General features: G+C 30.9%; 6 protein-coding genes across 7 annotated transcripts; 4 read left to right on the forward strand and 2 right to left on the reverse strand.

The window, feature by feature from the left end:
- The first annotated feature begins 653 nt into the window (after positions 1–653).
- Positions 654–5527, forward strand: LOC103489290 (acyl-acyl carrier protein thioesterase TE3, chloroplastic-like). Its single transcript, XM_008448385.3, has 6 exons — positions 654–974; positions 1351–1451; positions 2258–2367; positions 2490–2585; positions 2683–2803; positions 4631–5527. Exons 1-5 carry the CDS (start codon positions 784–786, stop codon positions 2800–2802), a joined length of 618 nt encoding a protein of 205 aa, XP_008446607.1. The 5' UTR covers positions 654–783; the 3' UTR covers position 2803; positions 4631–5527.
- LOC103489291 (acyl-acyl carrier protein thioesterase TE3, chloroplastic-like) lies at positions 4311–5527 on the forward strand. Its single transcript, XM_008448386.3, has 5 exons — positions 4311–4551; positions 4631–4743; positions 4836–4945; positions 5045–5140; positions 5244–5527. Exons 1-5 carry the CDS (start codon positions 4409–4411, stop codon positions 5385–5387), a joined length of 606 nt encoding a protein of 201 aa, XP_008446608.1. The 5' UTR covers positions 4311–4408; the 3' UTR covers positions 5388–5527.
- Positions 5528–5637: 110 nt separating this feature from the next.
- On the forward strand, positions 5638–8028 carry LOC103489292 (uncharacterized). 2 transcript variants are annotated; one of them, XM_051091074.1, is made up of 5 exons: positions 5638–6053; positions 6153–6244; positions 6399–6529; positions 6839–6918; positions 7708–8028. In XM_051091074.1, exons 1-4 carry the CDS (start codon positions 5870–5872, stop codon positions 6912–6914), a joined length of 483 nt encoding a protein of 160 aa, XP_050947031.1. In that variant the 5' UTR covers positions 5638–5869; the 3' UTR covers positions 6915–6918; positions 7708–8028. The 2 variants fall into 2 exon arrangements, with proteins under 2 accessions (XP_050947031.1, XP_008446610.1); XM_008448388.3 differs by having other exon boundaries at positions 5639–6053; positions 6411–6529.
- On the reverse strand, positions 7589–9357 carry LOC103489294 (endonuclease 2). Its single transcript, XM_008448389.3, has 9 exons — positions 9221–9357; positions 8956–9130; positions 8745–8852; positions 8599–8654; positions 8447–8530; positions 8264–8356; positions 8081–8148; positions 7916–7989; positions 7589–7838 (listed from the first exon to the last, which is right to left on the reverse strand). The coding sequence occupies exons 1-9, from the start codon at positions 9329–9331 to the stop codon at positions 7741–7743; spliced, it is 867 nt and encodes a 288-aa protein (XP_008446611.1). The 5' UTR covers positions 9332–9357; the 3' UTR covers positions 7589–7740.
- A 4174-nt stretch (positions 9358–13531) lies between these two features.
- On the forward strand, positions 13532–15174 carry LOC103489289 (uncharacterized). Its single transcript, XM_008448384.2, has one exon. The coding sequence runs from the start codon at positions 13945–13947 to the stop codon at positions 14911–14913; it is 969 nt and encodes a 322-aa protein (XP_008446606.1). The 5' UTR covers positions 13532–13944; the 3' UTR covers positions 14914–15174.
- Positions 15175–25976: 10802 nt separating this feature from the next.
- Positions 25977–27466, reverse strand: LOC107990777 (adenylate isopentenyltransferase-like). Its single transcript, XM_017044717.2, has one exon. The coding sequence runs from the start codon at positions 27374–27376 to the stop codon at positions 26300–26302; it is 1077 nt and encodes a 358-aa protein (XP_016900206.2). The 5' UTR covers positions 27377–27466; the 3' UTR covers positions 25977–26299.
- Between the last annotated feature and the right edge of the window lie 471 nt (positions 27467–27937).

A 27937-nucleotide genomic window follows, 5' to 3' on the forward strand; every position in this document is an offset into this window, starting at 1 on the left:
CACTGTTTGCTTATGTCTTTCAGAAAACAAACTTGAAATTTTAAGTTATTCAAAAATATCTTTTAACTCAATATAATCCTAATCGATACTCATTTTTAGTATAGTTAACTAAAATTTGTAGTTATAAGTATATTTTTTCTTTACTAAAAGACAAATTGTTTCCCATGAGATTATTTCTAATGTTTTTTTAGACAACTTTGAAATAAAGTTTAATAAAATATATCCTTTTTACTATGAAATTTAAAAAGGCAAATTATTTTCCACAAGACTATTTCGGATGTTTTTTAAACAATTTCCAACGTCATTTGAAAGTAGGGGTATTTTAAAAGATATAAAGAAGCGTCAAAATATTTATATTGTATTGAACAATTTCGAAAACTGAAAAAACCTACCTACTCACAAATAAAACTATAAAAAAATACCCGCATCAACTTATATTTGTTGTTTGGTAATGGTTAAATCTAAACGATACAAAAAATTTGTATGAAAGACGAGAGGACAAATCTATCATATTTAAAAAATGACTAATAGCATGACCATAAATATTTTTGTTATATTTATGAAAATTTCGTTAAAATATTTAACAAGATTTAGCTTTCTTATTTATTCGAAATAATCTTTATTTATATAATTGTTATATGCACCACGAGAAATGGTCAGAGGTGGGATTCGAACCCACGCCCTGTCACGAGGACTTACAACTTCATTCTGGCGCCTTGGTTAGCCCCACTCCGATTGCCATTTCTCAACAAATCCGCCGACGACAGCACAAGAATCCGCGCGATGTTGCAGGCTTCCATTACTCCGATTCAATCGCCGCCTCCGATTTTCCATGAAAAAACTAATGGATTCCCAACCCCTCCATCAGTTGTCTTCCCCAGCGCCCGGCGGTCGACATCTTTACGCCTACAATCACTCCCAGTAACCAGAAGCTCTATCTCTTCTTCTTCTTTTGATCTCAAAGCCGGCAAAGGGTACTTCACACATTTCAGAAATTTTCAATCTATTTGTCCAATTTAGTATTCTCTGTTAAGATCTTTGACATATGTTGTCCCCCACGGCTTCTGCTCCGTCGACATTAGCGGCCTTCGCGCATTATGTCTCCCCGCCCCCTCTCTCGGGGAAAACAATTGCTAATGATTTTGATAATCGTTTCATCTTTACTCTTGTTTGGAATTCGGGTGGAGTGTTTGGAATTTTTTTTTTTATGTAGCTGCATCGGTTTCTACAATTAGGGGATGAATTGTTGTTTCTGCTGAAATTATCCTGAATTGATGTCTTTCGTTTTGGTTTGGATAAAATTATTGAAAAATGTTAAAGATTGAACATATTACACCTTGACCATGACAGGATGGATACTTTCCTAGATATTGAACTCAAAGTTCGTGATTATGAGCTGGATCAATTTGGAGTTGTGAACAATGCTGTTTATGCAAGTTATTGCCAACATGGTAAAATCAAACATCCACTTCTTTAAAGCTTCTCAGTGACTATCTTTCTCAAAATTTCTTTGCTCATTATTCTTATTTCTTCTACTGATCCTTGAGTGAATTGGGGTGACTTTATTTTTCCTCTCCAGCGTTCTGTTTCTTTATGTTGTTTTTCTTCACTCCCTCTTTTTTCTGGGTATCTTTTCATTATTTCAGAGAGGAAATTGTATGTAAGTGTGGAGCCTTCCCGTTTCAAATGTTGGTGTTTGTTTTTGTCTAATGTGCCCAGAAATTATGTCTGAAGCTAATAAGCATTACATCTCATTGTAGTTTATAACCATTATGGTTATTTATTTTCTGGGGAAGTGGTGTTTAAGCAGTATAAATGGTTGATGCAAGAACCAGTTACTTCAATAATAATATTTAGTTTGTAGACAGAATGCTGTTTGAAAACACTATAAATTATTCTTTTCTGTTTTTGCTGAAGTTAACGTTAAGATATCTTGATAACTCCCTTTGTTCACTGAACTATATCCTTTTTTCATGATAGTTGATAAGCCTAAAATTTGAGGGGCATTAGTCTGGAAGATGTAAAATGTTGAATATTAACTGATGTTCATAGATGATTTTTGCGGTAGGCTCAAAACTTTGAAGTGTTTCGATTGAGTTGGGAAATAGATCATAGAAGTACTATTTCTCCACCAAGATTTCAATCATTGTTATGTTTTAGCATGATTACTTGAATCTTACTATTCTCAAAGCGTTATCGCTGAATTCAAAACATGTTATATTTGATTTTCAAGACATTAAATCGTGGACTTAATCAGGTCGTCATGAACTGCTGGAAAGTATAGGCCTCAGTCCTGATGCAGTTGCTCGTGATGGAGATGCATTAGCTTTATCAGAATTGTCTTTGAAGTTCCTCGCACCACTTAGAGTACGATGTCTTTTGTAGTTAACATTGGATGACTGATAACTTGATAGAACAATTTAAGCTATAAAAGTAATTTATTTACTCAATATCTTACTACTCTTATATTGTCTTATGAATGCAACTAGAGTGGTGACAAATTTGTTGTTAAAGTGAGGATCTCAGGCATATCAGTTGCTCGCTTCTACATTGATCATTTCATTTTCAAGCTTCCAAATATGGAGGTTGGTAATGGAACTTATAATTTGCCTTACAATATCAACTTATCTGGATGCTTGGTTACTTTGTAATACCATTTCCTGTCTTGTTTTCTTTCCGTAGCCAATCTTGGAGGCGAAGGGTACAGCAGTTTGGCTTAACAAAAATTATCGCCCAGTGCGTATTCCACAAGAGTTTCTATCCAAATTTGGTCAATTTGTTCAGGATCACGAGTGCAAGTGAGGTACTCAGCAAAAATCTGATTCATATACTGAAGTCCATAGTAATGAATTCTTGCCTTTTCTCATATACTCATACCACTAATACTCAATCTGTGGTTCATATACACACAACATCACTTTGATTTTCATAGCTTTTGCAGTATTAAAAAGTATATTGTTCAATGAACCAACTGAACAAGATCTATTCCATAAGTTGTAGATTTGTATACGGATAAAAGTTTCATACTGATATCCATCTTCTCTATTTGAGAAAAAAAAAAAAAAAAGAAGCTTTTCATATTGGCACTCGAGAATATTTTCAAATGTCTCTTGCATCATTATTGTTAAAATAATAATGTTTTCACCATTTTGTATTTGAGAAATCTATTTTATTCTATGACTTCTTTTCAATTATTAAAATATTCATTTGTTGATATACCTTAAATGGAAGAGTCCAATATTGATACCAAAGTTTACTATATGAGCCATATGTATGTTACCAAATTATTTATAGTCGATGAATCTATTTTATTTTCTAAACTTTTTTTTTTTCAAGTTGTTTGTTTTGTTATTCACTTTAATTAATATTTTTAAAAGTCAATCCATCTTGAGAGCTAAAAAAATTGTTTTTTTTTTTTTTGTTTTCTTTAAATAAAATTTGACTAACACATACTATAACTTTTTAGATTTAAAAATATTTGTTAGTCCTTGTACTTTTATAAAAGTAATAATTCAGTCCACGTGCTTTGGTTTATAATGATTTATTTTTTCTATTTATCTCTACACTTTAGTATTTGACCACTTAATCTCCATATTTTCAAATTTATAACGATATATTTTATAATTTTACGATGTATACTTGGTAAGTTATTAGTATATCCAATTTCTAATTAGTTTATTGATCTAGCTATGCAAGAAATCTTAATTAAATCTTAACACAACATTGTTACACACTGAAAAACTTTACATCATAAAGTTCAATAGCTAGATTGTAACAAATTTGAAAGTTTAAAAGCCAAATAGTTTCAGGACTAAATTGTTAGTTTTAAAAAGGTTGCAGAAAATTATTTAAAAACAACAAATATGAATAAGTTAATTAAAAATAATAAAGATACCTCATGGAGAATTTATTTTCAAGGAATATATAGTCTACAAATCATTGGTTCGATTTAGTTTTGATTGGTTTTCTAATAAAAAATCGATTCAAACCAATACTTCTTTTTGTTTTCTTCAAATACAAACCGTGATGTCCAACTTTATACTAAAAGCCAAATCATATTTGGTTTGGTTTGGTTTTTCGATTATTAGATTTTTTGTTACATCCGTAATTGATATATTAATAATAAGTTGGTGGCATGGCCAAAAGGGTTAGGTGCCCAACCCTAGTTTGAAGCAATGCAAATTCCACCAAAGAAATTAAATGTAATTTAATTCAAAGTTTTGATTGATGAAAAATATCACCAAAGATATTAATAATAACAATAATGACACATAATTAATGTCACTAATTTGTTATAAAGTCGTTTATGAGAAATTAAGAAGAAACAGAGTGTCCATACTATTAATACTATTAACATTCCCCAAATTCTCATGGATAGAAAAGATAATTAAGTGATCAATTAGAAGAAATGTTGCAGTTCCAAGCAGCTTCCATGAATCCAATGATTCAATTTTCACCTACTAAAACCAAATTCCCTTCTTCTTCTTCTTCTTCTTCACCATTTTTCTTCAGCAAAACAAAAACCTCTGTTTCTCAAACAGTTTCCATTAGGTACTCTGTTTTTTGTTCATCACCACCAATCAACAATTACGATATATAAACTAAAATATCTAACATTGTTGATTGACAGTCAAGGTTACAAGATGGATGGGTTCCAAGATTTTGAACTCAAAGTTCGTGATTACGAGCTGGATCAATTCGGTGTAGTCAACAATGCCGTTTATGCAGATTATTGCTACCATGGTCTAAACTCTGAACTCTAAACTCGAAAACAGAAACTTTATGTTTAATGAATTAAATTGGTAAGGTAAGTTTTGTAATTGATAATGAAACAGGTCGTCACGAATTGCTAGAAAGGATAGGAGTGAGTCGAGATGCAATTACTGAGAGAGGGGAATCGTTAGCACTATCAGATTTGTCGATGAAATTCCTTTCACCACTTAGAGTATGGATTAAGTTACTTAACCATAAGATAACCCATTAATTATTATAAAGTTTGGTTTAATCAAACTACAAAAGTTGATAGAATTGTGATTAAATATAGAGTGGAGACAGATTTGTTCTTAAAGTGAGGGTGGTGGGAGTCTCAAAGGTACGGATCTATGTTCATCACTTGATTTTCAAGCTTCCAAATATGGAGGTTAGTAGTAGTGAGTAATGAAATGAAATGAGATTAAACATAATTAGATGGTTAATTGGTTATTAATGACTGTTTGTGTGTGATTGGATTGGATTGCAAATAGGCAATCTTAGATGCAAAGGCTACGGCAGTATGGGTTAATAAAAGCAATCGTCCAGTGCGACTCCCAGAAGAGCTTTTGTCAAAATTTGCTGATTATGTTGGGGAACAACGACAACAACATCACTTCAAAACAGAACAACATTAGTACTATTGTCGTGTAATTTCATACCTGTGTGTTATGTAATGGTAATTAAAGATAGAGTTCAAGGTCAAATCTTTAATCCGATTGAGGCTCATTAGATTGAAATATCAATAAAATTTCATTACAACTTTTACCGAGTTGAATTTTAGTTCACAACGAGAGCAGACAATTCAAGGAAAAGAAATTATTTTTTTAAGAAAAAAAATGTATTATAAAATATTGGTTTGAAATATTTTTGCCGATCTATCAAAATAATCCAACATGTGATAATGTTATAGATTTAGTCAGAGTGATCGGTGGAGAAATTCAACGGAATTAATCCTGATTTTTAATCCTTGCTGGTGGCACAACCCTAGAAAAATCACCATCAATTTTTTCCATCAACACTCCAAGGCAAGGATTAATTGAAGCTGAGCTACAGCTTTCCATGGCGTAATTCACTTTATGGGCTTTTGCTATTTCCCCTTCACCAATCAAACCCAGCAATGGAGAAGAGAGTAATGGTGGCCATAGACGAGAGTGAGTATAGCTACTATGCCCTAATCTGGGTGCTTGAAAATCTTAAAGAATCCATAGCCAGTTCCCCACTTTTCCTCTTCACGGCTCTACCTCCGCCGTCCACCACTTACACCTCCGGCCTCGCTCGCTCATATTTCCCACTTCCATCCAGTTAAGTATTGCTCATTTTTTTCACTTTCACACAAACTTATTCAAGTAATTAATTAATCCCATTTCTTTTTTGTACAACTTCCTTTTTATACACAATAGATACGGAGTTTGTTCATACTATTCAAGAGAATGATAAGAAACTTAGATGCGGTCTTCTTGAGAAAGCAAAGGATATATGTGCTGGAAGGGGGGTATGATAGGATTCTTCTCATGTCAAACTCTCATAATATAAAATTTAGTTTAATTCAAGAACATCCCTCTTATTGTAGAAGTACTTTGTTTAATGTTTATTTCTTGATGACATAAATTATATTATATGCTGAACAAAATTAGTAACTGTTGTAGTTAATTCTCCAGGTGGCTGCTATATCCATCACAGAAGATGGGGACCCTGGAACGACCATATGCGATACGGTTGAAAAGCTGAATATAAGTTTGCTTGTTTTGGGTGATCGTGGCCTTGGGAGGATTAAGAGGTTAGTTCAGGAGAAGAGTCTTGGTTTTTCGAAATCTGTTTTTATGGAGCCTTTTGACTACTTTCTTAAACTTGTTTGGATGTAGTTTTGTTTAGAACAACTCTCATTAGGTGTCAAAATACCTGCATGGGTTAAATACTTATAAACCATGCTTAGTATCTATTAGATTTAAAATGATGATATTTAAGAATTTGAAAGCTTAAGTTTTCACTTTTGTTACTTGCAGAGTGTCTATCGATTTAGATGAATAGATGTACATTATTTATTTATGTCTTAGATGCTAATGAAATTAATGTATATCTCATACAGAGCTCTTATAGGGAGTGTGAGCAACTATTGCGTTCAAAATGCCAAGTGTCCTGTCCTTGTTGTGAAGAAACCATAGAAAGGTGACGTTTGCTGCTTTGCTCACTAAACTAAATTAGAGTTATGCCTTAGTTATTTAATCTTGATTTAATTATAATGAGGTTGTATCAATCTACTTGTGCGATTAAGTTGACTATGAAGCAACAGATTGTGTGTGCTCAGCTTGTTATCATGTAATCAGATTGCATATTCAGCTTACTAGTCTATGAAATATTAATTAGATTGGTGGTGGTCGGTGGATGAAGAGCACACAAGCATGAGACACAATCTTCCCATTTTGAACTATTCTATTTTGTTTGAATGACTTGGAAGCTACATCGGAGTCTTTTTCTAAATAATTGCTTCCTACTTTTGATTTCAAGACTAGTTGATTTTACCTAATTTTCTAAATACACGACTTGTCATCATTTACAAACTCAGGTTGAAAAGACCTTCCTTGGCGGTACTTCTTGAAAACAAGTCATATGCAAAATAAACTGATAAAGTGGGAAAGAAAAGCAAATTTTTTAAGGTTGTTCAAAGCATATTGCTTTCGAATTATTATTCTAGTAAAGGGAAAAGTATTTGCAATGTGGCTCCTTTTGTTTCTTTTTGTTTGAATTGAGAGAACTATAGTTGACAAGAAAGATGCTTAGCTAAAAGTGGCATGGTCTAGATAAAGTAATTCAAAAGAAAGAAATAAGTCAGTCAAGGAGAATGATATTCCTGGAAGAACTTTATTCACCTCATGGCGCTGATTGTTTTACAAGTTTACATAGACTTATTAAGGACAACTTTTCAGCACTAACTTGAAGAATAACTATTTCTTGCAGGCCTTTTCTTAATAGTATAAACTAGAGGAATGTCTATGAACCAAAGATGCGATTTAAAGCAGCTGCTAATCTGACTCCACCTTGTGCCAAACGTAGGTTCAGTACTGGCACACGCGAGGCGAAATATCGCTCTGCATTGCAGTTTTTTTTCAAGTTAAAAATTCTTCTGCTCAAAGAACAACTGAACCAAGTGTTGTAAGAAATGTACCTGCTAGTGTAGAACCTTCAGATACGCCTTTGTATGCCCAGTCACAGGCTGCCTGAATACTTTCTGATGCATATCTGAATATTTCAATGAAAACTGATGGTAAATTATTGGAAGTTCGTGTTCTAAAATTGGAAGGATTAACAGACTGTTTCTTGTGCCACATACATTTCTGTGCATGGTACTTCATCAGAACCACACTTTTCCCATTCTTCAACTTGATCTGCCCATTCATTCTGTTGATCAGAACACCAAAAAGGGGACAAAAATGCATTAGAATTGCTAAGTAATGATAAGAATCAAGCTTTGTTTCTCTAATTGATTTTGACATAGAATTATCAATTATGTAACCGTTATATTCGTTTGGATTGCATCAACTAGGCCATCCACACTGAAGTCATAGAACTTGCCCTCTGCTGTTTCGATTATGTTGCTATCCCACACCTGTTAGAATCACGAGAAATACAGTATTTTCACTGATTCAAAACTGGAAACTTCCAAGATACAGAGATAAAGTTGGGTAATTATACTTACATGGTGAAGATTTTGCTTCCTGGTGTACCAATGAATGTCGATTGTGTTTCCTCCCCTGTCTCCCGTGAAGCCCACGTGCAAAGGCTGCATTTTACGCAAGTCCATTTCAGTAAATAATTGCACACAGCATGTACATAAGCTTCATATCATACCTGATGGATGTCTCCCATGAAATGTGAAAGAAAAAGCAGTGCTTCAGTCAGGTTATCTGATGATGAGAAAGTCATAGCATATTAGCAATTTCATCGGTTTGTCATTGAAAGCAAAGTGTGTAAATTCTCGTTTTCTTGAAAAGTACATTCAGAGTTAGAAGGTTGAGTATTGTAGGTTAGAAGCTGGGAAGTATAGTTGTTAATGGCCCCAGCAACACACCGTCCTTTCTCTCCAGCTTCATCTTTGCAGTCTCCTACGAGATTCAAATGACAAGATCTTAAAACCATAAGAGAAGAAGGCTCGGAGAAATTAGAACAGACTACAGAGAAGAATGGAGATAAAAGAGGTAACTCAACTGTCATACTGGTAAGTGCAAAGGGAATCTGGAGTATCAATGAAATGAAGAGGAGAGGACCAATGATAACGAAACTTAACTCTGTCTGCCCAAATGCAAACGCTTGCTAAATCTCCCTGTGCGAACTCTGGCAACAGTTCCTGTACTGCATCTGCTGCTGCTTTGCTCAACCGTGACTGTTAGCAACAAAAAGCAAAGATCAAAATTTTCATGAAAAAAGGTAAAACTTGAGAAAAGGGTTTGTGGAAGAATGTGAAGAGAAGAACCTGAGCGATTTTGCAGACAGTAAAATGACCGTCAATTCCCCAACCAAAGCTAACAGGAAAGAAGAACACCAACGACAAAAAGGCCACCATCAGAAATCTACAATACTCCATTTTTAAAAAGTGTTCCTTCTGGTTGTTTTATGAGTTTGTATTTGGTTAAATATAAGGAGCAATGGAAGAAGTGTGTTATAGGAAGGGATGAACTTGCGGCCAGTTTTGGGAAGTTCCCCACTATGCTAATTGCTCAGTTAGGGGGAAGCTGGTTTCCAAAAGGGTTCGTTCATTTCCGCAAGAAATTAAGGTAAAATTTTTAAAAAAATTGAACCGTTACTTTGTTAGTGAAACCATTTCTGGATTCGGTTGATTTTTCTTTTGTGAATAAATGTTTGATTCAATCTGTTTGAATGAAAATCTTTCTCTGGTTCCGTAGACCATTGTCGAATCACTGTGTGTAGAGTATATAGTTGATGTAACACACTGATTACTGATATCCATCCCTTCATTGGGGTGTGATCAAATTATGGAAAGTATCGGTTTTTCTTCTTTTCTAAATAAAGAATAAAATTGAAGTGAATATTTGAAATCATAAGATCAAATCTGTTATCCTTTTAAATTATAACAAACATATAAAATACTTCCCAGAAATGAACTTTGTAGCAAAATTTTCACAACAGAATCTTAAAACGACGAACTTTCTAAAAGGTAGATACTTTCCGTTTCAACCTCTCTCTCTATCGATAAGTTCCTTGAATTAGCCTTGGCATGAGTTGAGGTAGAAGCCAAGGCCGAGGTCAAGCTTCGTGGCATTGACCCATTACCTTTTCCATTCTCATGCATCTATCTTTGGTCCAAAATAACCCGTAACAAAAATTACATAGATATCGAAAAATACTCTATTTATTTTGGTAATTAAAGTATAATAATTCTAGAATTTAATATTGGGAACACACAAAACTGGAATAAAGTATGAATAAAATGGTGGATAAATCTTTTCACTATACGCCAACTTTGTGATTTCTTTTAAACAAGAAACTTTGTTTTTTTTTAATCCTAAACTAAAGTTGGTATGACTCATACTGAATGATTGTCCATTTGTTTATTTCTTTAATAAAAAGTAAATAACATCTTTAATTTTTATGCCGTAGACTCATAAATATATTGAGTTATGGAAATCCGAATAAATATTTTTGTTCAAGAAATAATAAAACGAAAAATGAAGTATAAAGAAAGATTGATATTGATAAAAAGACAGGAAGGATAATTGACTTTATAATTTAAATGAAGCGATAAGACAGCGTTTGGTATAACAATAACGTGGCTTCTTTATCATCTTAATTAACAAAAATGCCAAATCTCTAATTTTATAAATAAATCTGATGTGACCTTTTCTTTTTCTTTTGTGGTTCCCAAACCCCAACCAACAATATGATTTCAATTAATATCAACATATAATAAGTACGATAAATTTATGGGACCCCAATTCCATCATCAAATTTACACTTTTTTTTTTTTTTTTTTAATGTTTTTCATATATAGAAATTGATTAGTTTTATAAAATAAATTGTTTATGCTTGTAGATTTTAGTTTTATTTTTATACCTAAACTTATACTTAATAGGTTTTTCTTTTTAAATTGATTATGAATTACAATGGGGAGGGCAGCAAATTTGAGGTTAGCTTTAAAGTTCAATTATTAATGATATTCCTTGGATCAATAAATTGGAAGTGCTGAAAGGCATCAACTGAACCCTCACCCTTCACCTACTCTTCCTTCCAAATTGCCTTTTTACTTTAATAAATAATTAATTAAACAAAAAAGACAATAAATTAAAAGTTTTGTTTTCTATTTTCGTATATATATATATATATACTTTAAAACTTATATGTATTTGAATCATAATACTTTTAAATTTTTTGTTTATCCTTCTGCTTTTAATTTTTAATCATGGGTTTTTTAAGAAAAATAAAAAAAAATACAAAATATTTAGGGATCTTTTCAAAAATATAAAGAAGCGACAAAGTATTAACGTGTAAAATACCAAAAATGTCCTGTAAACAATAACGTATATTTGGTGATGCTTTAGATTTCTTTTTTTAATTCTATCGTTTAATTTGTTAAATTAATTGGGTTTTTAGATTTGGTTCCAAATCTTTTTTTTTTTCAAAATTTCGATATTCTTTCTACGCAATCTTTTAGTTTTTTGTGGTTACCCCTAATTTGTTACCTAATCTAAACGTAAAAAAAAAAAAGCTTTAAAAAAAAAGAAGAAAGAGAAAGAAAGTTACACATGTTGTAAATATTTCACTATAGTTTGTTATATTTAGGAAGGTTTCCAAATATTTACACTTAATAGTTTGATTTTGAGATAAAGTGTAAATATTTTGTCAATTTTGTTATTTTTGACAACTCCCTTTGTAAAAGAAATTAAGATTAAAGCATAGAAAGCCTACATGAACCAAAATTGATAAAATATGGGAATAAAATTGAATCAAATTTAAAAGTTATAAAATAATATTTAACTGTGGAGAAACTAATTAAAATTTTAGAAAATGGTCAAAAAATCAAATGTAATAAATTAATTTTTGAAAAAGACCCTAAGAATTTGGTAAAAGAAGAAAGGAAGATTGAAAATTTCAAAATTAGAAATTGGGGAAGAGCGGTTGAAGCAAAACCATATTTATTTAACAGAGGGATTCAAATTCAAACCACAATCCATGTGTTTCATTTCATCCCACATTTGAAACACAAAAAGGTCAAATTTTAATGCACGAGTTAAATATGTTCATTTCAATTCAATCTAAACAAAATCTTGTGCACGAAGGTATGATAATAGACAAATTTTGAAGACTTATTCAAATCTTTTTCTATAATATATTTGATGTGCTGCCATTTACGAAAGATTAGGAAAATAAATATAATCATCATATATTATATTTTAAAATGTTTTTGTGGAAGGCATGTCTTCACCAAACAATATTTGATGCCTACTTTCACAATACTATTCTATATTCCATTTTAATTAATCAAATTAAAATTTTGTAAAAGAAGATAATAATTTTAGACCTCATAAAAATTAAAAAAAATAAATAAAATAAAGAAAAAATGTAAAAGCATTCTCAAATTGAAATGGTAAAAGCTTCACCAACCACTTACGAAACTATACTCAATGCTCCAAACTCTCACGTCAACCAACTTCTTTTATCATATGGTTCAAACTGTAACAAAACACATCCACAATTTTAATCTCTCTTTTTAAGGTAACAAATCCATCTTTTTCTCCCTTTTTTGCTTTCACACTAACTTTTCCTTTTCTTTTCTTTTAAATTTATGAACTATGTGTTAGTTTTAAGAAACCTTATGTCTCCCTTTTAATCTATTTAATGCCTTTTCCTATCACTTCAAACTCAATTTTAAATACACTCAAATTCATCGGTGTCTTATTTCCTTAATTGTGCTTTCTAAAATTAGATCATTTCTAGAAGTAGACGAAAAAAAATATATTGCCAAATAACTTTCATATTAAAATTGTTTTCTCAAATATTATTACTTTTACTTTTCTAAATATATATTTTAAATTCTTAGAACGATTTTTCTTTTTAAATTACAATATTTCAAAAACATAAAAATGAAATATAATATACAATACTCGTAAAAAAATCTAAACCAAGTATAGTTTGTTATTGTTTAGATACAATAGTTACGATTTTATTTATTTGAAAAACCTAACCGAATAAAGCCCTTAGAATTTTTCACAAATCCAACAGAAATATTAAATATGGTGTAAATTTGTTTTTAATTAATGGGTACAATTGACCCTCACATTCCATAAATTTTGAAATGAAACAAATAAAACAAGGACGAACAGAAACCTTTTATTCCATAAGTGATATATGTTATATAATTTGTTGAACATAGGCAGAAACAATGGTTATAAAAATTGCATGATATTGGCATTGATGTGAAAATAGAGTATAAATAAGTGAGGTTGGAAGGGAATTGAAAATTATTGATATAGTTAGGTACAATAATGTGGATTTATATGGTTATATATATTAAGTATTGTTAGAAGTTCTTATGGTGGTGATTCCAGCACCGGCCAGCAGTGACTATCAGTGTCATGTCAACGTTTGAATCATACGATTTTGGTCCCACCGGACTTTATGACAGCCAATGGATCACTAACCCGACCCCACGTGTCACAATCGCAGTGGCAATATTGTGAAATGAAAAACCACAATAATTTATGACCGGACATTTTCCCAAGATGACCGAATATTATGAATTCGATTCCGTTCGATCCTATTCCACGTCAGCTCTTTCTTACTTCCCCAGCAGCCTCTCCCTCCAAAATTTCTTGCTCTTTTTTCTGACGTGGATCTCTCTCATACTCTCTCATACCCAATCCTTGTCTTCCACGTCACTCTTTCCTTTGATTTTTATCTTTTCTTTCGCCCTTAAATTCTCCTCTCCCCCTTTCCTCTTTCCCTCTCCTCTCTCCTCTCTCGCCATCCCAATTCTTTCCACCAAACCCTAACACACAAAAGCTTCTTCTTCTCTCTCTCTCTCTCTCTCTCTCTTTCTCTTTCATTTTTTTTCATCCGAATATTCCCCATCTCAATTCCGATTCTTGATTTTTGTTTCCATCTCTTGATTTTTGTTTCTCTTCTTTAAATCTGTGGTTCTTTTTCTTGCTGTTCTACCTAAACCCACTGAGGTTGAGATAGATGGAAATTCCCGTCATTAACAGGTTTAGTGGGTTGGAATCCGGGATGAGTTCCTTGCCAAATCCCACTCTCTTACCCCAAATTTTGACATCCCCATCTGGATTTCAAACCATTTCTCGTTCTCTAGATCTCTGGAAATGGAGCGCTGTGATTATCGCCGTTGTTGCTACATTCAGCGGCGTAATCAACCGGATTAAGCTTTTGTTTGTAATATTCCGACGTCAGAAACGTATTCTGCAGGAAATTGTTTATGATTCTGACTCCGATAGCGAGTACTCTGTCGACGATTCTGCTACCTCTGTTTCATCGGTTTGGTCGGAGTTTGAAGATGACGATGCCGATGAGCCCGCCTCCTCGTCTCCCTTTAGTTGGGACTTGACTGACCGGGATTTTCACGTTAGAGGCTCCGATTACTACTTGAACGATGACAAAACAAAACGAACTCTGAGACTTCGGCATAGACGGAGCTTCCACAACCAAGACGGAGAAGACGAACAGTTCTCATGGGCCGATTTCACCGGAGGTAAAAGCGTCGTGAAGTTATGGGACAATCTCAGATTCGAATTCGATCACTATCACTCCGACACGAATGAAATCCGAGTCCACGATGTAATCAAAGAGCAAACAATCGGGTCCATTGTAGCCGGAAAATCGCAAATAGCACCATCGTTGACGTCGACGTTACTCTTATCAACAACAACGAACGTTTCCAGTAAGACATCGGTAAATATCTGGGACACGCGCGTGGGTTGTCAAATCCCAGCATTAATAGCCGAGTGGAAGCCGGTGGCCGGAAAGGTTTTGGGAGTAAAATTTTCCAATGACCAAAAGGTGTACATTAGAAACGAAGACGCTGGAAAGATAACGGTCGGTGACGTGAGAAACGTGAAGTCGCCTCTAGAGAATTTAACGGCGGCGGATATGGAGACTTGGTTCGACGCGGACGCGGTTATGGTTTCGGCGGAATAGTATGGAAAAAAAAAAAAAAATCCGAGCGAGCGGTGCGTTGGGAGTGACTCGGGCGGTGACTCGGGTTTGTTAGACAATAGCTGTTCATTAATGATTCTCCCTTAATCATTAATGGGTGAATCAGCCCCAGCTTTTTTTTTAAAAGAAAAAGAAAAAAAAAAAAGAGGACAAAGAAACTTATTGTAAATAATGTAATATTTTAATTTTATTATGGGGGCCAAAATAATTATTAAATTGATAATATATATGTTTCTTGTCCGACATCTACACCTGGTTATGGTTTTAATTTGTTGATAGGAATCGAAAGTTGTTGAATGAACCACATTATTTGTTTAATCTTGTTGATTAGCCATAATTATTCCCAAGAGAAAGTAAACTCGGATACACACGAATGAATAATGTTAGAGGAATAAATATTTGTAAAATCTGAGAGAGATTGATTGGGAATTGGGAATTGGGAATTGGGTTATTGAATTTGGATTGGTAATTAAGGAAGAAAAGTTTAGAAGAATCGACACTTAAATTTAGGTCAAGAATTTTGGTGCTTTTATAAGATAATAGACAACAAGAAAGGACTTGTTGCGTCTAATCATCGCCAAATTACTCCAACTTGCAAACTTTCTTTGATTACTGCCAAATCCATATCTCTATCTTTGAGAGAGAACAAAAAAATATGCCATTTAATTCCACAATCAACCACATAACTTTTACAAGAAGATAGGATCATAATTGTTAAACTTTTGGTCCTAGACCTATATTGTGTTAAACAACTAAGTTTTTATTTAATCTAACTATAAGAAAGTCAATTATTTTAATCGTAGAAGAAATGATAAATACCGAGTAAAAATGGTACATCATAATTAAGTAATAATTGAAAATGTACACTAAACACAGCAAATGGGCATTATAGAACAATCAACCAAACAGCATTAAATAGATATTTTGTTCACTTAATTCTACAGTTATTATAATCATAATTAAATACAATAATTATATTCGTAGTTATTTAGACCAATAAGCCAACTATTAATCATATCATTACGCCAATTGATGAAAGAAAATTAATACAAAAGTCATAAGATTTATTACCTTCGTTCATTACTTATCTATATATAGAAGAAATAAATAATAAAATAGTAAATGATTAAATAAAATAATTTGCCAAATAATAAAGGAGAGAATTTGGAGATACAATCAAATCAGGCCCAAAGGATCCCAATAGTATTATGGTCCATTCTTTAAAGGCCCATAATACGGTGGCAATGATTCGTTGGGCTTCCACTAAAGCAAGCCCAAATGCTTTGGAAAACTTCATAGCCACATTTTCGTTGTTGCACTTGTCAATATTGCCCCCACTTTAAAGTACTTTTCATTACTTATTTCAACACTACTGTACGTAACAAAATAATTACCTTTTAGGGTAATTATAATAGATAGCAATTTTTAGAATAATTATTAAGTATGTAGCAATATTTTAAAAAAATTGCAAATATAGCAAAATCTATCAGTGATACACTTCTATCGTTGATAGACTCTTATAGTTTATCAGTGATAGACCAACATTTGCTACATAGTCTATCGGTGATAGACTCCTATCATCGATAGATTTTGACAGATTTTGTTATATTTGCAATTTTTTTAAAATGTTGCTATATACTTAATTATTTTGAATATAATTGCTAAATTTGCAACTATCCCTAATTTTTAAGTATTCGTTCTAAACCAACACTATTAGAGGAAAATGTGATATCAATAAAAGTGGTGATGTCGTAAAACACATGCATGATGTAAGGGTATACTCGTTATGTCTGTGTCGAGAACACTGTCATTCAATCAATATTTTTGAATTTTCATTACTAATAATTTTTCTAATTTGGACTTACTTTTTATTTTCTTTTCCCAGTTCTGATTTCGTCAAAGAATAGGAGTTAAAGATTAAGAAATAATCAACATTCTTTGTCAAGCTAGATCATATCCTTTTCTTTGCTAAGATTGATTTTATAGTAATTTGAATGACTAAATTGCATAATAATAAAAAAAAAGAATAAAATGGTATAAAATAGTAAGAGTTCCTTTTTATAAGAATTTGTGTTTCTCTCTTGTAACGTAACCATATAAGAAAGAGATTTATTCCAGACTCTTTTTATTGTCAACGTAATAGTTCATAGTTGATGTTAATATATATATTATTCATATACTTTTAAATTTGTAATAATTGAATTCATAGTATTATGATTTTGTTAACAACAACAAATTGTAACGGAGGTTGAATATAGATGTTGGAAATATTTCATCTCACAATCTAAGTAATAGACACCTTTCATATTTGACTTTTAATAATAAAAGATTCACATGGTTAAACACAAAGTAAGATTGAAAAGGTTTAGATTAAAATAAAATATAAACCTAGAAGGTATAATACAAAAAAGAAAGGAAGAGAGAATTATAATAAAGGTGAGAATTCAATCCATTGGACCCATCAATTGCTTCTTTAATCTATAGTAATACAAGGTGTGCTCAAAAATCAACAACTCCTCACCTTTTAGGAATCACTTAAATATATTATCTCATTCAAATTTTATTAAATAACTAATAAATCAAAATAAAATTTTAGATTCTACTCATTGATAAAATATGAAATTTTACTATATTTTTTTAGATATTTTAAATAATTTTATCGTTTATAATTATTTTGTTAAAATTTTGATTTAAAAAAGTATGAATTAATAAAATAAATAAAAAATTTGTATATAAACTTATAAACAATGTAATTTATCAACTATATCTAAATCCTTATCTATGAAAAGTAAATTAAATTGATATATCCAATCCTTTTATTAGAAGAATGGAGAATAGCGATTAAGATAAAAACACAAAAATTAAGATAATATGATATTGTTTATATTAGACCTAAACATTTATAGAGTTTATTTGGTTTTGTTTTTTTTATGCCATCTAACAAATCCTATAAATCAATAGAGATACAAACTACCCTTTCCTTCTAATTAAAGGCCAAGTGATAAGTCATAAATTTATCATTGAAATGAAAGAAGAATGTTTGATCTCAATTTTTTCTTTTCTTCATACTTTATTAATTAAATAAACGAAGAATATATAGTTTATATATATATATATATATAACTTAGACAATAAATTTACGCAAGTTGACTTTTTAAACAAACATTATCAGTTAATCCGAATTAATTAATTATAATAGGATGGATAATCCATCTCCAACAGACACCCAATAATCAATTAACAAAATCAACTAACAAATATACAAAAATAAAAACTCAAACCCAGATCATCCATCAAATCTTCAATCACAAACAACTAAATTGAAAAAAAAAATCAATAATCAAAGAATGAATTGAATTCTTATGTAAGTAATTAACAAATTATACAATCTTTAATTCCAAATGATGTAAAAAGCAGAGAGAATTAGGAAGAAGAAGAAGAAGAATTAAAATTCAGGGAGGGCTTTAAGAAAGTCCATGAAAGAAGGGGATAAGGAGCTAAGGAAAGCAGGGGACGAAAACGGCGTCGTAACATCAGAAGAATATTTAAGAACCGAACAATTACTCTGTTTTTCATTAACATCCTCCTCCGACGTCACACCCGACGTAGAATCATTGTCGTTGGAATTTCTTTCCGGCTGCGGCGGTGGTGGGTTGAAGCCAGTGAGGCGTTGAACCAATGCCATGAAATCCTTAGGGTGGGTGTGGATGATTTTGGGGGAATGGGTGTAAATGATGAGTGGCTGCCGAAGCTGGGGCTTACGAACAAGACGAGAATCGTTGTGGATTAAGAGAGGAGAAGGGCGAAGGCCATTGATTTGGGAAGATTTAGGTGGGCTCATGGTGGATGAATTTAATTATTAATTAGGAAAAAACCAGAGAGATTTGGGATTGGATTTTGTGTGTAATTTTAATTGGAAGTAAAAAGTTAACCGAAAGAAGGGGGAGAAAAATGGATAATTTGTTAGAGAGAGAGATGGGGGGAATATGAATATATATATATAGAGAGAAAAATATTTTGTAATGCAATTGGAGTTTGGAGAAAGTGAAGGAAATGGAAGGGCAGGGATTTCTGACCGTTGACCTTTATCATCTATGAATTATTGTTAATTAATAAATACAATTTGGGATTAGTTTCAATAGATGAAATCAAATTTGAGAGATTGAAATGTTGTGTAATTCTCTAATTTATTCAAACTTGTAATAATCTATACTAATCGGTAGGTTTCACTTTTAGAATTATATAATGATTAATTCATTTTTCTATAGTTTGATTGTGGGAATAATTTTCTTCATTGGCCTTATAAGTTTTGACATTCTCTGTTTAACATAATGCATATATCGTTGATCTTCTCAAAATTAAAGCTTAAAAATAATATTCTCCTTGGCCTTTTTTTAAAGTTGTGGGCAACCAAGAATATGCTATAATTAAGTAAGCATTTTTTTTTTCAAAATTAGGTATGTGTAGGACACAATTAATTAATGTATATCCATTTAAGTAAGTTTAAATATTCCCTCTCTTATTTAAGAGAAAATAAGTCTAAATTTTTAGGGTTTATGTTTACTATTCTTTAGGAACATTTAAATTGTTTAATCTATCTTAATCAGCTTTGCTTATATCTCATTGTCACACACATATATTTATATAATTGATATAGATAACAAAAATATAATGATATAAAACCTTTATTAATATAAATCCAGTAACCAAATAAAGACAACAACATAAAGGACATAAGAGTAGAGACATGAACGTGGGGTTGTGATTTTGAAACATCGGAGAAACAATTGAAGGGACTTTCCGTTGACCAACGACGGCGGAGCCGGCGGAAAGTCAATAATGATCATATTATCTGTTTATAATTTAATCATTCAAGTTGGGGTTTGCAATTTAATTAGATTCATCCCAGCGTACTTAATGACGATGATCAAAATTAAATTAAGAATACTAAACACTGTACTTTATTGACTATATATATATATATATATATATATATATATATATATATATATATATATATATATATAATCTTCAACTTCTGATGCCTCTTTTCTCCCAGTTTTACTTTCTAAAAATACATATATACTAAGATAAGAATATATGGGAATTTTTCATAGTATACTGAATCTGATCATATAAATTATTCAACAATTTCGTTAAATAATAATAAAAAAAAAGAATGATATTTGAAGTGTATAAAATATATATAAGTAATTAACCCAAAAACGTGTGTGTATTTTTAATCAAAGAAGCAGTCCTTTTTGAAGAAAAATAAAATGTAGGGAATTTGGTCACTACGTTCAAAGATCCTTTTCTGTTGTCTTTTTTAACAAACTGTCATCTTTTCTTTTTCTTTTTCTTTGTTTTGGTAGGACACCATATTGTTTTTCCCCATGATTAATTACAGTATATTTATTATTATTGGTTGTTGTTGCCATGCAAATAAGTTCTTTATTTTATTTTAATTACTTCTTCGTTCTCACCAATAATTATTCAACTATAAGCCAACTTGACGATGTCGTTTAAAAAATATGCATGATGGTTATATTTTTAATGTATATGCATGAACTCAAACTCAAAGTTGTATTAAACTAAATCCCTAACAAGTAAGCGTACCGATTTATATTTCTAATAAAGGATAATTATCTAAAACTATTTAAAAGTGCAAAAGCTATCGATAGACAATAAGATTGTTATGAAATGAATTTTAGGTTAAAATACACCATTTTTGTCGTACTTTTACTTTAGAGCTTTTTCTTGTACAATTTTAATCTCGATGTATTTTTAATTATTTATTTGATTTATGTACTTTAAGTAAATCTTAAATTTTGTTATTATTTATTGGATTTTGGTAAAAATTGATGAATTTAAGGTTGATTAAAAATATAATGTCTAAAATTTAGATTAAAATTGGAGAATTGAAAACATAGAAATTAAAATTAAATAGTTTAAAAGTGGTTATCAAAATGAAACTTTTAAACTTAAATTTAAAAGTATTGATTAGATTGGTGTCATTGTTTTTTCTATATTATAAATTATTATAAAACCTTCTAAACTTTGGTGAAATTGTCTGAAATTAATATACTAATTGATTGAATCACAATCTTTTTTCTTTTTGATAAATGAAGTAAAAAGACATTATTATTTCTTAATTGAAATGAGTGATGACAATATGTTATCAAGAACTATATAAAATAACTTCACATATGTTTTTTATATACTTTTCATGTATCAATTTTTCACATGTCTACCAAAATAAAATACAATGTCTAACCACAAGTAATTAATCGATCATCAAATCTACCTAAATAGTCATGGCATGGGCATGCAAGTACACATCTTGAAATTGTGAAGTGGTGGTATACAAGTTTACTATAAATTTGAGCCCTTGTTAGACGACCGATTAACCAAAACTACATTTTTTAATATATGGCGGCTAAAAATTGAGAGGCAGCTGGATAAGTATGATGCATATATTATTGGATAATAAAATGGTTTAATAAGTTCAAATTGGTATGTTATGAATTAGAAGGAAAGTTCATATTATTATAGAATGGAGGAGTTGCATGTAAATATATTAATTAAATAATTGATGTACAGAAACAATGAACGATATTAAATAAATTATAAAGCTTAGCTTTCGTCAAAAACCCATTTGGTTGACTTTCAATGGAACAACAACAACAGTTTGAAAATTAAATGTCAAAGTCTTTGTTCCAATATTGTTATTCATTTTAATATCTATCTTTTAATCTTTACTTTTCATAATCCGACAATGGCAAACGAACCATATCTAAATTTCCACACCTTCTTGTCGTCACTACCAACACAATTTAAATCACTCAATCCTTAATTTTCTTCTCAAAAAAATTACTTTAGTATGCACAATTTAATTCAATGAGAAGTAATTATTCAATAATAACATGGAATTAGAACAAATTTAGGCATATATATATATATGAAATACAAATAAAGAGAAAATTAAAATATCTCTTTTATTCCGTTGCATTTTCACTTGGTTCCTAATTTTATAAAAATATTATACTTTAACTTCTTAATTTCCTATTTCGTTGTATTTCAAATTTAAGAACTAATTAAACACAAATGTGAAAAAACAATACCATTGCAGGTCCATAGGAAATTATGCTATACTCTACCAATTTAAGAATCAAAGTAGTATTTTCCTTAACATGTATATATATATATTTAAGAACGATGAAAGTCTACGAAATTGAATTGTGACACTAATTTGTTTGAATAATATATACTAAGGAGTATATTTAATTTGAAACTCTAAAAGTACTTCTTATGTAAATTATATATATATAACAAAAGTCAAGTTCAATCAAACTTCCAAAAAACTATTGAACAATGATGCATTTATCACTTGAAAACCATCCTCGGTGTGTCTTTTTTCTTCTTGCACTTTCACACTTGAACTTAGAACATTAATTAATTAAAAAAGTTTGACAAATTAAGAATGTCAACTCCCCGGTAATTAGAAATGAATTAATAGTTTAATTAATACAGTATTCAACTTTGGCTAATGTGAACGGTTGAAAGCTAAAAGATCTACCTTATATTAAATCAAATAACTTATGTTTATTACCATTTTTTTTTTTTAATTTTCGCTATTTTTTCACGCCATCCCATTTTTTTATTACATAAGTTTCGTATATCGACCACCTTTGTTTTTCATATATATATGTGTGTGTGTGTGTGTGTGTGTTAATATCACGTTAATTATCTTTTTTAACTTTACTATTCTAATGGAATCTTATGAAATTAGAGGAAGAAAAAAGGAATATAGATAGATTGATAGATATGTTATATGGATTGGGCCTACGACAAAGGCGTACCTCGTTAATCAGAATTGGGTTCGTTTACAAAGTGCATATGGGCCGATTAGTTAGTGTCTCCATTACTCGGCCCACTTCGTTTTTCTAAAAATCGCTTCTTTTTTTTTTCTTTCAAGAATAATATTGTTATGATATTACAAACCAAACCCTCTTCCTTGCGAATATTAAAATACAAATATACAAGCGTCGAACTTTCACACCTTCATCTAATAAATTACAAGAAGAAAAAAAGAATGTTGAATATATATATTTCTAAACAATGAAGTTCTTCTAGTAAAAACAGTTCAATAGAAAAGTGATCAATTAATAATAAAGAAAATAATGATAGGGTAATTAAGTAGGGTTAAGGAAGGTATAGAGTAGAGAAGGAGAGTGAAGTGATGAAAACGAAACGGCAGCACAGCAGCACAGAACCGGTTGCCGGCCACCAAACGGGCAGTGAAACAGAAAATAGAAATTAAAAAAAAAAAAGAAAGAAAGAAGAAAGAAGAAGAAGAAGAAGACGAAGAAGAAGAAGAGGGTTTTGGTTAAATAAATGAATAAAAATTTTATAGGATCATGCGCATGCAGAAGAAGGAAAGCCGCACGCCTACTGACTTGTCTCTCTGAACTCTGAATCCCCATTTCAGTTGCCAAATTTATTCATTAAATATAGTTTAATATATATATATATAATTAATTATATAAGTACTTTATGGGTTCAGGTTTTAATGGCTCCAAAAGACATTGTCCAACACCATTGCTGCCCCTTCCCGGCAATTTCCCTTCTTTTTTACATACATGCGTATGCTATATGCAATCGATGTTTTTTTTTTTTTTTTTTTTTTTTCTCTTACCATTTTCTTATTTTATTAAACTTTCTTTCCTTACCTATGTAGATCAGTAAAATATTTTAATGTTTGTTTTTCTTTTCTTTTCTTTTTAATATACTGTCTGTCAGCTGCTTGTTTGTTTGGTCTCCTTTAGATCAGTTTCTGCACCCTTCCAATCCTATGAAGTGTACATCGAATACCTTTACATGCTGCACTAAACCCATATTATAACACACATTTTTTTATCCATATAAAAGAATTTGTCGTATCATAAACTATCACTATAGAATTTCATTCATATATAATGTAGTTGTTTTTAAATGCTACGAACTTTTTTTAAAAAAAATGAGAATATATATAGGCTTCAAACTAAGCCAATCTCATCTCACATGAACTACATAAAATAATTCCAAACTTTTGAACCTTATCTTTCAAGTCACACTTAGTATTAATCATGGAGCCACACATTTCAAACACAAATTTAGATGAGTACATAATTATATTGATCTATTACAAAAATATTCAAAAATAACCCCACTTAAGGCTTCCTAAACCCTAGGTGACACAAAGTTTGGTTTTTAAAATAAAAACTATGGGCTAATTATAAACATATTCACTCTTTTGTTTAATTCTATTGGGAATTGAAAAAACATGCGCATGTTTTCTAACAAAACACATTCATTAACACAAATTTTTTTTTCTCATTAAAAAAACATATAATTGTAAAACATTGAAAGCTAGATATTGGGGTTAGTTCAAGAACTTAAGATCAAATTGAATGGAAGTGGACAAACAAATTAGTTCAAACAATAATATATATGATCATATGGGTCCCAAAAATTCAATAATTGTTTATTATTTTCATGTTATGTTGTACGACGAAACATATTTTGTGTTGATCAAAGAACTAAAATTTTGAAATGGATATATGAAATAATTTGTAGATGAAATGTCCATATCAAAAACATGTGTAAATATAAGAATTTATATAGAGAGAGATATTATTAGAAAAGGGAAAATGATTGGAATTTAGAATCCATATTTTATAAAGATTATTATCACCGATTAGATTGCTGTTGGAATGGACATTTAGCTTCCTAAAACGAAGAAAGGAGGAGGAAAGATGGAGTTACAGGCAACATGACAATGATATATAACTATTTTCAAAACCTTAGCCTAATTTTTGTATTCTATTTTAATTTGGTCCCATTCATATATGACACTTACCCAATTATGTAGAAAATATTTCATTTTCTTCTTCTTATTATTATTAGGTGTCCTCAATCGATGCATCTTATAATAATTTCATTTTCAATTATGTCTATATCTTCAACTAATGTGTTATTTGACTATCTCCCTTGAAATTTCGTACCATGATTTCTTTAGGTCAAACAATGGACTCCAATTTTTTTAAATAACACACACTAATTAAGAAAAGAAAATTAATTAAACATAGCGTGATTTTGCATAGATGGAATTGAGGTCCTGTTTAAATATGATTACTATGATAATCCCATCAAGTAATTTAAATTACAATTTTGAAAAGTAATAATGGATTTTTGGGAAGACCAAAATAGTCACGATCAGAATTAATGGTTTCAAATTCATTATAGCTTGTCTTATCCATGTGCTTACAATGGCATGATAATGTTAATTGAATGGTGTTACTCAGATGCAAAATTAGACTTCTTTTTTCCCTCTCTTTTTCCTTTTATGTTCTCCATGTTTTGCTCTCTTTTTTCCCATGAAATAAAATTAAAAAAAAAAAAACCTTTTCTACTGTATATTCAAAAGAGAGTTATACGAAACGGATAAGAGTTTATAGTTCAACCGAAATCAAAGTGTACAATAAAAGATAAAAAGAAATACGAAATTATTAACAACCTAGTGTTTACTTTATATTTAATCTCCTACATTTGAATGTTTCTTAGTATCAAGTATTAGTGATATATAATTGAATTTAATTTTCATCTATTAACTTAAACTTTTAAGTTGAATGGATGATTTAAAAAGAAAAAAGAATTTAAACGTTGAATTTATAATAAAAAAAGCTATATCAAGTAGTGATTAATTAAATCTTAAATAAAAAATATTTAATATCTTACACTACCTTAAGTATTTTTTTCAAATAATACTAAATTATCGAATCATAATTATATATCAACTTCCTTTTGCATCTTTCTTAAGATATTTTAAACTTTTCTTTGTTCGTATAAAGATTTAAAATATAAAATGAATAATAACCAAGTTGATTCATAGCTTTGTCTAAATATATAAAAAAATCGAGTATATTATATTAAATTGATTACAATAACCTGATAAAATACAGACAAAGTGAACATGACCACATTATTTATTTCATTAATTTCCTCGCCATATAAAAGAAATTTAAGAGTGAGAGATCAGAAGATAAAAAATGTTAAATGCACAAAAAAAAAAAATTAAAAAACAAATCGTATATTGAATATGGAGTATGTATTTAAAAATTATTTTGGGAAATCTTCACTCGCTAAGTACAAACCAATTCTCAGCCGGAAAAGTCCTGTCGTCTTCGGACGTCGATCGATCTTCAACTCAAACTTTCGTTCGTTTCGCCGGGTGTGTGTTTCTTCGAAAAATTAAATGCGAGGAAGCACAAATTATAATAATAACAATAATAATATTATAACTTACAAATTTATCGAACAAAACCTACGACTACTCCTTCAAGAATCGGTTGACAATCCTAAAACTTGGTTCCAAAATCTCCTTTTCCCAAATCTCCTTCCGGTTCCTGCCGATTCCCGGTTCCACCACCGCCCTAAACGCCTCTGTCGCATTTAACACGTTTATATCCCAACCCGCCTCTTTCAGTTTCAATATCTTCCCTATCTGTCTCTCCGCCAGCACGTGCGTATTCCTTTTTATGGCTTCAACCGCTTCTTCAAACGCTTCTCTATCAATCCCACTTTTTTTACTGGGCGGGTTTTTTTTGAAGTACTTATCAAACTCTGGTACTCCTATTGCTTTTCTAATCCCAGTATACGGCATGGTTTCCGCTGTATGGGGATCGTAAAACTCAGCTAATTCCTCGAACATTCCGAGTTGAAGCATTTCATCAACTCGAATGGAAAGATATTCGGACAAAATGGGGAACGCAACGTCTAACCAAAGGAAACAACAACGGTAACGTAAATCGGATGAAATAAGGGGTTTGGGGATGCAATTAGTGAAAACGTCGTGGTTTGGATTGAAACGGTTGACGAGCATTGCGTGAATGAAGGAGTTAGACCCACCTACTAGAATAGGTAGTTTGTTTCTAGAGGCTATATTTGAAACGACATTGTCGGCACGGGGTCTGAAATGAAAGGGAGTGAAATCTTCATGAATGGAGTCGACGTCTCCGAGTAAATGGTGTGGGACGTCATGTCGTTCATGAAGGGGAATCTTGTTAGTTGTAATGTCCAGACCTTTATAAACCTGCATTTTGTCGCAGTTTATAATTTCAGCTTGATAATGAGAGGCTAGTTGAACGGATAAGCCAGATTTGCCGCAACCCGTGGCACCCATTATCACGAGAATCTTTTCTTTTCCGGCGGCGGCGGCGGCGGCAATGGCTTTTACCTGGTGCCGTTTTCTCCGGCGAGAAAAGGGAATGTTTAAAATGAAGATTTTAGTTGAAGAATAAGAAGAAGACGAAGAAGAAGAAGAAGAAGAAGAAGAAGAAGAAGAAGAAGACGAATGAAGAGGAGGGAGTGTCATGAGATTAAAGGAAGATGCCGAATCAATTCGCATTTCTCTAATTTCTCTATCTCTTTCTCTCTCTCTCTTCTCAGTGTTTTTCAACTTTGGTGGGCAACACTTATTTATTTGAATGCTTTTCTTCCTGAGACCTTTTTTTTTTTTAACTTTTTTTTTAAAGTTTTTTAATAATTGATTGAAAATATTTGATAACAAATAATCCCCTCCTTCTAAATTAATATTTCTGGTGAATTTTTCATTGGGTTTGGTTTAAATTAATCTCTCTTTTTTTCCCTTTGACTAAAAACGAATTAAACATCTAGAAATTTATTTTCCATATATTGGAATTTTGAAAGCATTACTACTATCTAAATATAATTTTACTTTTCCTATTTTTAAATTTATAGTCCACTTAAATATAATATAATTGGTTGAGATATATATCTACAATCTTATACATTACATAAGTTTTCAAATATATGGTTCAAACTATCACATTTGGTAACTAACAAGGAAAAAGAACATTATTCATAATGACATTATGTGTTTTGAGAAGTGAATATAAAATTTCTTCCTTTTTTTTTTTTCCTTTAAAGAAAGAGAAAAAAAATGATG

This window comes from Cucumis melo, chromosome 10, assembly GCF_025177605.1.
Source record: "Cucumis melo cultivar AY chromosome 10, USDA_Cmelo_AY_1.0, whole genome shotgun sequence".
Lineage (NCBI taxonomy): Eukaryota > Viridiplantae > Streptophyta > Magnoliopsida > Cucurbitales > Cucurbitaceae > Cucumis > Cucumis melo.

Excerpts from the sequence above, each read along its gene's own strand:
- LOC103489290 (XM_008448385.3), top strand. The coding sequence starts at position 784 with ATGTTGCAGGCTTCCATTACTCCGATTCAATCGCCGCCTCCGATTTTC. Across the intron at positions 1,452-2,257 it reads TGCAAGTTATTGCCAACATG|GTCGTCATGAACTGCTGGAA; the intron begins GTAAAATCAAAC and ends GGACTTAATCAG. Across the intron at positions 2,368-2,489 it reads AGTTCCTCGCACCACTTAGA|AGTGGTGACAAATTTGTTGT; the intron begins GTACGATGTCTT and ends GAATGCAACTAG.
- LOC103489291 (XM_008448386.3), top strand. The coding sequence starts at position 4,409 with ATGTTGCAGTTCCAAGCAGCTTCCATGAATCCAATGATTCAATTTTCA. Across the intron at positions 4,552-4,630 it reads TCTCAAACAGTTTCCATTAG|TCAAGGTTACAAGATGGATG; the intron begins GTACTCTGTTTT and ends GTTGATTGACAG. Across the intron at positions 4,744-4,835 it reads TGCAGATTATTGCTACCATG|GTCGTCACGAATTGCTAGAA; the intron begins GTCTAAACTCTG and ends ATAATGAAACAG.
- LOC103489292 (XM_051091074.1), top strand. The coding sequence starts at position 5,870 with ATGGAGAAGAGAGTAATGGTGGCCATAGACGAGAGTGAGTATAGCTAC. Across the intron at positions 6,054-6,152 it reads ATATTTCCCACTTCCATCCA|ATACGGAGTTTGTTCATACT; the intron begins GTTAAGTATTGC and ends TATACACAATAG. Across the intron at positions 6,530-6,838 it reads GGCCTTGGGAGGATTAAGAG|AGCTCTTATAGGGAGTGTGA; the intron begins GTTAGTTCAGGA and ends TATCTCATACAG.
- LOC103489294 (XM_008448389.3), bottom strand. The coding sequence starts at position 9,331 with ATGGAGTATTGTAGATTTCTGATGGTGGCCTTTTTGTCGTTGGTGTTC. Across the intron at positions 8,149-8,263 it reads CAATCCAAACGAATATAACG|AATGAATGGGCAGATCAAGT; the intron begins GTTACATAATTG and ends TCTGATCAACAG. Across the intron at positions 7,839-7,915 it reads TGAAGGTTCTACACTAGCAG|AGCGATATTTCGCCTCGCGT; the intron begins GTACATTTCTTA and ends ACTGCAATGCAG.
- LOC103489289 (XM_008448384.2), top strand. The coding sequence starts at position 13,945 with ATGGAAATTCCCGTCATTAACAGGTTTAGTGGGTTGGAATCCGGGATG.
- LOC107990777 (XM_017044717.2), bottom strand. The coding sequence starts at position 27,376 with ATGCGAATTGATTCGGCATCTTCCTTTAATCTCATGACACTCCCTCCT.